The sequence below is a fragment of the Alligator sinensis genome, unplaced genomic scaffold, assembly GCF_000455745.1.
Source record: "Alligator sinensis unplaced genomic scaffold, ASM45574v1 scaffold134_1, whole genome shotgun sequence".
NCBI lineage: Eukaryota > Metazoa > Chordata > Crocodylia > Alligatoridae > Alligator > Alligator sinensis.
Window position 1 is genome coordinate 366,072 of NW_005841920.1, and position 10,061 is coordinate 376,132.

Here is a 10,061-nt window from a genome sequence, read left to right on the forward strand (position 1 = left end):
ATAGCCTAATGCCAGGTGAGGGCAGTAGGAAAAGCATAAACTAGAGCCAGAGGCTGGTCTTTCCCAGGCCCAGGGCTGCTCTGGGAACTGTACAGAAGTTCAGTTAGAACATGTCGCTGGACCTGATTTAAATTAGACTACCTCTGACGTACACTTAACTTAGATCAGGTCGGCTATTTTTAGATCAATGTAACTATCCTGAACTTTTAACTTCACACTTAGATTTGCACTTAGATTCAATGTCTCTCTCACTTTAGTATTGGACAAGTGCATTGAGACTATACCTTAAAACAACTCAGAAACTTAAAAATATGCAAAGGGAAGTAGCTTGTGTCTTAAAAGGCGTTTTCCATCACCAAGACAAAACATAAGTGCTCCATGATCAGCACTAGCAGCTTGTGGGTCAGACAGTGTCCAGGATATTCAGATTAATCTAGAAAGCTCTAGCTGTCTCTGTGGCTGTCTAGTTAAAGGACTGCCCTTCTTACTATGTCATATTGCTGCAACTGTGGTCAGCAGAGCAATTAAGCTGTAGGTAATTGCCCTCTAGGTATGTCTACACTGCAATCCAAAAGGTGTGACTGAAGTATGTATAGACAAACCCAAGTTATGTTTAAAATAGCTAACTCAAATAGTGAAAGCAATATAACTATCACTGCAGGAAGTTGGAGTGGGCTAGTTGCCCAAATCTTTACTTTGTATCTCAAGCATGTTTTGCAGTCTGCTTTAAAGTACAGGCCATACTGCAAGCGGCTACACCATTACTAGTACATGAGCTAGTTTAAAGCTGAAGTGGGCATGTCTACCACAAGTTATTTGAATTGCACTACAGATCAACCCTTAGTTTAAAGAAGAAGTTCCTGGCATGGCATTTCCTGTGGGACCTAATACTTTGAAATAAATGCATGCTCCATCCCACCCAACTGGAGTCAGGCTATAGCATAGGAACTCTCTCTGTTTCCATGGTCTGACAGAGGCAAAGATGATCTTGGTGATCAAGGTGGAGAGCATGCATTCAGCTGAAGATCTGTAGCTACAGGTTTCTTTTCAGATCCTTACCATTTTTGGAAGAGGTTGCTGTTTTTTATATCTAGTCGCCCCAAGCCCACAGGGTGGCAGCGGTGGCAGTGGAGCGGAGCCACAGAGCAGCCCCAGTGCAGGCTCTGGGCAACTGCAGCCAGAAAGGCCCCAGAAGCAGAAAGCCTACCCACTGCCAGGTCGTGCTTTTGCCTGGCACCCGGCACTAGCTGATGTCGCTCATCATAGGCAGGGCTGATGCTCTCTGTCTCCCCCTTCTCCCCTTCCTCCCCCTCCCCCTTGTCTCCCCAACCGTCCCACACCTACAGCATGCCCTGCTGCTTACACCAGCTCCTGGCCTATGCGCTGGAAGCAGCACCGAGCAGGCGTCAGCGTCATCTGCGGACGCAGGCATCAGCTTCCCCTTGGGACTCAGGGTGTATGCCCAAGCCCCTCCTTGGGGTAGAAGGGCAGGCCAGAGACTGAACCTACTGAAGTCACCGCCCACGCCAGCTCCCCCCTCCTCCCCTCCCTGCCTGCAACCCCATCCCACATAGGGAGGTTGGGTGAGCTGTTGTGAGGGCCGGGGGTGCTGACCTAGCCCACGACAGTTCCCCAAAACACCCTATGTGGCCTGCAGGCCCAAATAATTGCCTGCCCCTGGGCTAGACCTATTTGGTTTAGAAAACAGATGCTTGAGGGAGGACATAATAAGGGTTTACAAAATACTAAATAGTAAAGAGAAAGTAAATACAAAATTATTTCCTTTCTTTCACTATACAAGAATGAGAAATTACAAAATGAAACTAGTATGAAGTAAGTTCACAGCTAACAAAAGCAAAAGAGAATTCACTCTCCCTTTCAGCATCCACCCTCTGCCACTATAGTGTGACCCAGCAAATAAATGGCTGTTCTTATGTTCTACACGTCAGTTTTTAAAGTTCAACATTTTCTTCAGCTGCAATCAAGCTAAGCACACCCCAGCTCAGAATGATAGGGTAGATAGGTAGAGCAGCTTTGTCACTTGGGGTGTTATATATGTTAACCACAACCTCCTCTACACTTTATAAGTGTTAGACATCATGGAATCAGTTACCTGCAAATACAGATACAGCCAGGAATGCTTAAAGTCATAAAATTTGATCCCATTAACTTTTCTATGCCATCTAGGCCTAGGAAGTATTTAAAGAGATAACTAGCTATAATTCTAGACTCTTCCTTCATCTTCAAAGCAGCTAGAGGTAACGGTGAATAATTAGTCACATCTTATAAGCTAAATTAGATCTCTTAAGTATATAGATAGGGAACCTCCAGCAAAAACATTTTAAAACAGGGGGTGCATGGAGAGGGCAGGAGAAGGATCTATAGAAGACATGCATATTTTTGCACCAGATTGTAGCTAGTGCTTCATTCCTTTGAACTTTTGCCAGTACTCTTCATTAGCAGAGCTTGAAAAATCCATTCACCCACTCATCAGGAGAGAGTGGGAAGGTTTCTCTGGTGATGGCAGGGGCCTAAGCCCTCAATTAATGTAGAATTTATGCTTAAAAATTTCAAGGCCTTATGGTTGCAAAGATAACATTTTAAATGAGAACTTAATGTAAACTGATACCATGCTATTTCCTAAACGTGCATAGACACACCTCTAGCATCTTCTCTGCTGCCCATAGCTTTGCCAAGCCATGTAGAGTAGCAGTGATGATTCTCTGATCAGCTTCGCTGACGGTTGTAAAAATGCTGTAGGCAGAAGATGGACTGGCAAGATTAGCGTCAGTTTCCTATTGCTGCTATTTGGGAATCCTAGAAGAGACAGGTGCTAGAGCTGTTAACCCAACAAAACAGGCAGGAAGCAATAAAAAAAGAATAAAGAGAACAGATTTTTTTATTCCCCATACTTGGAGCAGACAATGGACTCAGACAAAGGAGTAAAATAGCAGGGACACTTCCCCCTGCTCAAATAGGAGTCTGGCTGAGCAGAAGAAACAGAAATTCCCCTCAGACTTTAGATGAGAGTATAGCTTTAATTATTTTATACAATGAGCAGCTAGAGCCTAGTATCCTGGTGCTGGTCTGTGGAGCATGTTAGCCCTGGCTGCTTAGAAGTTGGACAGCCCTGATTTATCCCATTTAAATTTCAAGAGCATCCACACAAAGGAGATTAAGAGAGGTGCAAAATTCTACAGATGGCAAAAATCATTTGCCCTTTATGTTCACAGATTCACAGAAGTTTAGGGCTAGAAGAGACCTTGTGAGATCACTGGGTCCAGCCCCCCTGCTTTGGGCAGGAAAGACTGCTGGGGTCAAATAACCCCAGCAAGGTGTGCATCCAGTGTCCTTTTGAAGATCTCCAGGGTAGGTGCCTGCATCACCCCCACTGGGAGTCTATTCCAGAGTCTGGTCACACAAACTGTGAAGACATTTTTCCTTATACCCAGTCTGAAACCTGGGAGTTTATGACCGTTATTCCTGGTTTTCCCCTGGGGCACTTTGGTGAATAGTTGTTCACCTAGCCCCTGATGCTCCTGGTGTTCTAGATTTCTTATTTATTCTTCTCTTAAAAATAAACATTATTCTCCCTGCATAAAGCTTTCTAAATAAAAAAACAAGAATTAAGGTATAATATGTCTGATTTGTATTGTTAAATTTATACTAATGACTTTTCTGTATGGAAAACATTGGGTGTGTCTACATGTGCATTAATGTGCCATTGTTACTGCACATAAAGCTTAGTACGTGTAATAACAGGTACTAACGCAATACTGCACAGTAGCACCATCACACAGTCTTTTAGTGATGCTATTGCGCAGTAAACTAATTCTACTGCACATTAGCGCATTAGTGTGACTTTTGCTGTGATGCACTAATGAGCAGCAGAATTAGTCTACTGCACACTTAGCACCTTATGTAGACGTGCCAAATGAAATGCAGGAATGGGGCTGATAGTAGCAAGAAATCCGTCCCAAGGGCAGGCTCTAGTTTAGAGGCAAAGTAATAGTTTCTCTAATTCTAGGCATTAAATGTCTTGTTATATTTAGTCTGCACCCAGAGATAAACATGGAGGTGTACAATGACACACAGGTTATTAGCTTTTCTGTAAAGCTGAGAACTAAATAATACACTTTTCACTAGTAAAATCCATAACCTTTCACTCAGACGTCTTTACTCTCTGATCACTTTGTTTCAGTGGGAAGGACAAAAGAAGGGAATACTTCTGAACTACAAAGCTGTCTTGACAGAAATTATTTTAAAAGGTGATTGGAGAGCAAATCTATTTGCTGCTCTAAGTTAGGTAATAATAAGTTGTTAAAGGAAACTCAAAGTTAAATGCGTTAATAAAGTACTTACATTCCTATTTTTTCTTTTTAAAAAGACACTTTCAAAATCTTTGTATTCATATACAATCCCCAGAGAAAAGAACTTAAGTCCAAAATCACCTGAATGACATCAAGATGACAAATCATTCTGTCAAAAAAGAAGCTCTTACTATAATTATGGCTTTAGTCAGGAAGTAAAACTATGATTTAAATTCCATCCATGGAAAGCATCCTTCTTCCTCCCATTCACACTTTCTTTAGGATCTACAAACAGCTCATACAAAATCCCCATCATAAGATGAAGAGGAAAGAGAAGAAAAACACCTGGGTGCTTAACCCTTTCAAACTGCTATCAACTGAAATTTTAGATATTCTGATTTCATACGGATGGGAAAGTTAATACATTTCTAAGCAGTTGCAATACTATCTTCTCTTTCATTTCAGGTTACTTTGCATGCTCTGGATGTCCTCCTTATACCAGTACATAACAGTTCAGTGACAACTGATTTGTGGCTGAAGACAGGCATTTACTATTTAATACATTTGCTATTTAATACATATTAGAAAGCTGTTGCAAATCAAATGCTGAGGGAAAAAATTACTTACCTGCTCTTCTGTGGTGCTTTGAGATGTGTAGTCCACATAGATTCCACTTCTGGTATGCCCCAGCCAGACAGGTACATCAGATCCTTTTGAATAGCAGTGCCCATTACAGTTGTTCCTACCACTTGTATGATCTTGTTTAGGAAGGTGCATGGGTGGGAAGGTCAGAGCGGGCTCAACTGTCCCTCAGTTCCTTCACTACCAAGGCATCCCGGTAATAAGAGAATCTCCAGAAGTGGGTAAGGGGGGCAGGCACGGAGCCCTTGTGGACAACATCTCAAAGAACCACAGTTACTGAAATCTTTGAGTAGATGTGATATCTTTTATTAAACCAACTGAATAGATGTCCAATGGTTGTCTAATAGTTGTCCAACTATTTAGTTGGTCTAATAAAAGATATCACATCTACCCAAAAAACCTTGTCTGCCTATGTCCTTAGACCAACATGGCTACAACCAACAACCCTAGTTACTGAAATGACATTCCACATGCATTCCTCTTCTGGTGACTTGTAGTTACTTCATGGTTGGGAGGTGGATGATCAGTTTCTTAAAGCAAAAAATTGCAAGACAGCGGTGTCAAAACAGGCATCAGATTTGGAGTCCTCTATCAAGAAGCACAGACTGAAAGGGTGGGTTGAAATCCTAGTAACTGCTCTACCTGTTTCAGGAAATTGAGAACTTGAAACACTGCCTCAGCCCCAGTGGAATGAGTAAAGAAGTGAATCTAAATGATCTATGCTGTGGCAAGTTTTAATTCAACCACGCGCACACACACAGCTGGATAATTTTTCAGTGGCTCTCAGATGACCTTTCACGTATGTCAGCAAAAGCCAGAAACAATCTGGGAGAGATTCTGAAAGGTGTTGCCCTATGCAAATGACAGGTGAGGGCCTTCAAAATGTTTAGGATACAGACCCTAACCTCTGCTTGATTGGAATGGGGCTTAGAAAAGAAAACTAGAAGATGGATTACTAGAAGTTTTAGGTGAAAAACAAAGCATGAGTAAACAGCTGGGGTGAGGTACAAGTGTCACCATATCTTATAGAATACCAAATAAGGCAGCCCCCCATGAGGGATTTAATCTCTGCAATTCATCAAGATGAAATTACAGCTACTAAAAATACAGTCTTCAAAGATATGAGATTTACAGAACACACTGACAGAATTTCAGGGAAGGACTCCATAAACCTGACAACACAACAGTAAGAGCCCAAAGACAGTGGAATATCTCCTTGGAAGAAAGATGTGAATGAGACTCGAGGAATTTAGTAATGTTGGGTGCATTAAGATAACTCTCCTACCGAAAGCCACCAGGTGAATGTATACTGCCTTTAAATGTACTTTTAAAGAGATAATGGATGCCCATGAGCAGTTTGGCAATAAAAAATCTCTCAGAATAACTGCAAGAAGGGTTTCTGTAATGCCCAAATAGAGAAACTCTTCTGTTCTGCTAAAAGAGTTCCTCTAATGGAGACTTTTTTTCTGTAAGTGAAATTTCCAGACTTTAGCAAACCCAAGATAAAAACTAGGCTAGCCAGCCAGCTTCCAAACTTTCAAGTACAATAATATTGCACTGGATGCAGAATCTACCACGTATCCTATGCAGTTACAACATGTTGAACTGGAAGCGTGGTGAAAGTTTGCATTGACAGTTCAAAACATGAAAATACCAGAACTTCCTGAGCCATATCATTTTCACTGAGACTGTTTCCTGTCTGAGTTTCCGCAGCTTCCTTGCTATGAGCAAAATAGTTGAAGGGTGCTGTGGATGATAGTACCAAGTGTTGCAGACCCCCCCAGGAGAGCTGGGCACCCACCAGCGGGAGCCAGGGCACCAGCTGTGGGAGGCCCTGGCCAACCCCCTCCTCCAACACTCCCTGCTCCAGCCCACCTGCCCCACTGCCCATGCACCCCCTACCCCCTGCCCACTTCCAGCACCACTCTCAGGAAACACACGTTCAAAACAAAGAGCTTTATTTCCCTAACAGCACCCACCCCTTTCCCCCTCCTCCCCAACACACAGAGCCCCTCCCCTCCTCCCCCTCAATCAACAGAGCCCCTCTACCACCCTCCCCACTTACAAACTGAAAACTATTTACAGTATATCTGGGTTTCAAGCCCAGAGTGGGTGGCTGTGGGGGGGCCTAGGGTGGAGAGCCTGAGGACAAGTTCCCAGTACCCCAGCCTTGAGACGTTCCCTCGCAGGTCCCAGGCTGCAGCAACCCCAGTGGGTGATGGCCTCATGCACAGCTGGGTCCTTGGGCATGTAGTAGGAGAAAGAGCAGTGGGGCTGGGCCCAGAGGGGTGGCAGCAGGTCTGGGATGGGGGCCAGGCCAGGGGGTCTGGGGAGCAGGAGGTGCCAGAGGACCTCATCCCAGGCCCAGATAGGGGTCTGCTGCAAGGTGGTGGACAGGACACAGGGGCTGTGCGGGGCCATGGGCAAGGTGGTATGGATGCTGCTGCCAGGCCCAGAAGGGTGTCCAGGCGCTAGGCGCTCCTGCGCCAGAGCCTCCATTTGCACCCACTGGTCCCACTGCACATGGTCCCATGCCTCCTCCTGAATGACGTCCTCCTCCCACCAGGCCTGCTCCCCTGCCACTGTCACCAGCCACTGGAATAGGATAGTCTGGTCCCTAGTGCGCTGCTGGTGCAGTTAGCACATCCAGACAGCTCTAGTTGTGGGTGGCAGTAACACAGAGCCTGTAACTCCACTGGAGCTAGTGGGTTCTCCCCCACATCCAGATGTTGGCCGTGCAGAGGCAAGAGACTGAAGCCTTTTGTGAGAGTTTCCAACATTTCAGAGATAAGATGCTCTGCACCAGAGGCCATGTGTTGCCTGGCCTCAGATTGGGGGTTGGCCATGCACGGGTGCCCAGGGACCAAAGCTAGTCTGCTGGGCAGGCCCAGGAAGCTGCTGCCCAAGACCCTCATCCTCTGAGGCTGGCAGCCCACTAGGTGCTGGCTGCAAGCAGCCCACCTCCCCTGCCCCCTTCCCAGGGCAAGACAGGCCAGGATGCTCCAGACCCTGCTCCCCCTCATCCCCCCCCCCCCCCCCACAGGCCCAAACCCCTCCACCACCACTGCTCTACTACACTGCCACGCAACCCACAGTGCCCATGCTCAGGGCATGTGGGGCTCCCAAACAACTGGGGCTAGGAGCTGGCTGTGCCCCCACCCTCCCTGCAGGGGGCATCTCCAGGGAAACATCCAGGGGCAGGCCTCCCCCTGTGCTGCCACTGCATCCCAGGCATGCTCCTGCTGCACGTGCCCCAGGCAGTGCGTGATGAGCTGTTTGTGCAGCCTGAGGGATGCCCAAGCCACTACACCTTGCTGCTGCTGATTCTCCTCGTACTCCAGGCACACCTGTGCTCCCGGTTCAGGACCCTGAGCTACAATGGCACAGAGGGCAAGCCCAGCCTGTCCTGCAACCTCCGCTGCTGCCTGGAGGACTACCTGTGGTGGCACTACACGTCCCTGCCTCCACTGTCAAGGAGGACATCGCTGCCAGCATCAATGCCTTCCTCAGGATGAGAGGCCTATGCCTAACCCGCTATGGGGGTGCAGGCTGCTCAATAATGTTCTGAACTGTGTCCCGCTTCTCTGCATGCTGTGGAGGGGGAACCTGGTGCCACGGAAGTGTAGGTAGGCCAGGCTGGGAGTCAGGGCAGGGACTGGGACCAGTACAGAGGCAGGAGTGAGGACTGAGAGGGCCTCCCCCAGTGCAGGACTTACCACCTGTCTGGGGTCGGCAAGGCTAGCAGTTCAGCGCAGGCCTCCCTGTTGGTGAGGGCAACCAGTTGTGCCAGATGTCCATGGTCCACAGCGAGTGGCACGCTGATGCCTGGCCGGGGACCCCCCAACCCAGAGAGGAGCTGGTGCTGTCAGCCAGCAGTGATGTTACTGGCTGCTCCTTGTGGCAGGGTCTGGGGCTCCCGAGCTGCCAGTGGATGTAGCAGCCAGGGAGGAGGACAGGGCAGGGTGCTGAAGGCCCAAGGCCCCTCCTCTAGTCACATTTCACCAAAGGGCTCAGGGCAGGGTGGGGGTTCAGGCAGGTTGCCCCTGCTGTTGACAGCGGCAGGGGTGCAGCCTGCATCCTGGGATACCAAAATAGGAACAACTTCTCTAGAGTAGTTCAGGTTGTCACTCTTTTATTTTTTTAACATGCTAAAAAACTAAAATCTAGCCTAAGCTACACCTTCCTAATAGCTTCACTAAACAACAACTACAGTTAGAAATTAGATAGTTTAGGGAAGCACATGTTGCAGGGGGTCCTCCTTGCTGCCATGGGTGGTAAAAAGAAACTAGGGGTCAGCTGGGCTTGTTTCATCCTTTCGGCCTTCTGGCAGGAGTACACAGAGACATCCAGAGTGCAAGCGAAGCCCTGGTGCCAGTCAAAAATATCTGATGTCACAGGGATCAGGTATGCATGCACCAGAAGTGGCCAGCCAGTCAAAGAGCTCTTAACTCTTTGTTTTTTTCTTTCAAAGACTACGCGCTTTTGAAGTTTAACCAACAGGCAGTAGCCATGCTATCAACCATTGCTGTGAACCATGGTGGTTTGCAACCCCTTCCAAATAGCACCTTGCCCCAAGGTGGATCATCTCCCCAGGGCGAAGCCTGGGACACCATCCAAGCCATGAGACGCAACAGAGCTTTCCTAAATCTGTTTCGGATGAACAAGTTAGTGCTTGCTCTTTCTTCTTTTAATGTGTTAAACCCGTTATTTCTGTTCCTTTCCTGTTTGCTGATTGGAAAAGAAACCTCAGATCGAAAACAATACTTGGAAGGGAACTGCGTGTTCCCCAGAACAACAGGAATGAAATATGCTGCTCTCTGGCAGTTAGAAAGAGTCACCATTAGGATATTGAAGTGCAGTGCTCTTCTCTAAAGGGGCAGCGGGCGGCGAACACCGTGCACTGTCTCTTTCTTCCCTGCTGTCTCGCAGGGAGCCCATATGAAAAACAAGACCCCGGGCGGGTCCCGTGCAGCGCTCCGGGGCCGCCCCGCCTTGCCCCGCTCTCGCGGGCGGGCAGAGCAGCGTCCGGCCCGGGGCGAGAGGCGAGCGCTTGCCCGGTTGAAGCCAAGGGGCAGAGGGGCAGCCCCGGGCGGGGCGGGGCGGGGGGGG

The 10,061-nt window shown here is 47.5% G+C and overlaps 1 protein-coding gene across 8 annotated transcripts in view; it reads right to left on the reverse strand.

Moving 5' to 3' along the window:
* CORIN (corin, serine peptidase) overlaps window positions 1-10,061 on the reverse strand; it is a 352,509-nt gene that overhangs the window by 340,971 nt on the left and 1,477 nt on the right. Inside the window, exon 1 of one of the 8 annotated variants that reach the window (XM_025198374.1) lies at window positions 2,661-2,817. The exons of the other annotated variants lie outside the window; for them this stretch is intronic. Coding sequence (XP_025054159.1) covers window positions 2,661-2,669 — 9 coding nt within the window. The 5' untranslated portion in view covers window positions 2,670-2,817. Of the gene's footprint in view, window positions 1-2,660; window positions 2,818-10,061 lie in introns of those variants that run through there. 8 annotated transcript variants of the gene reach the window in all.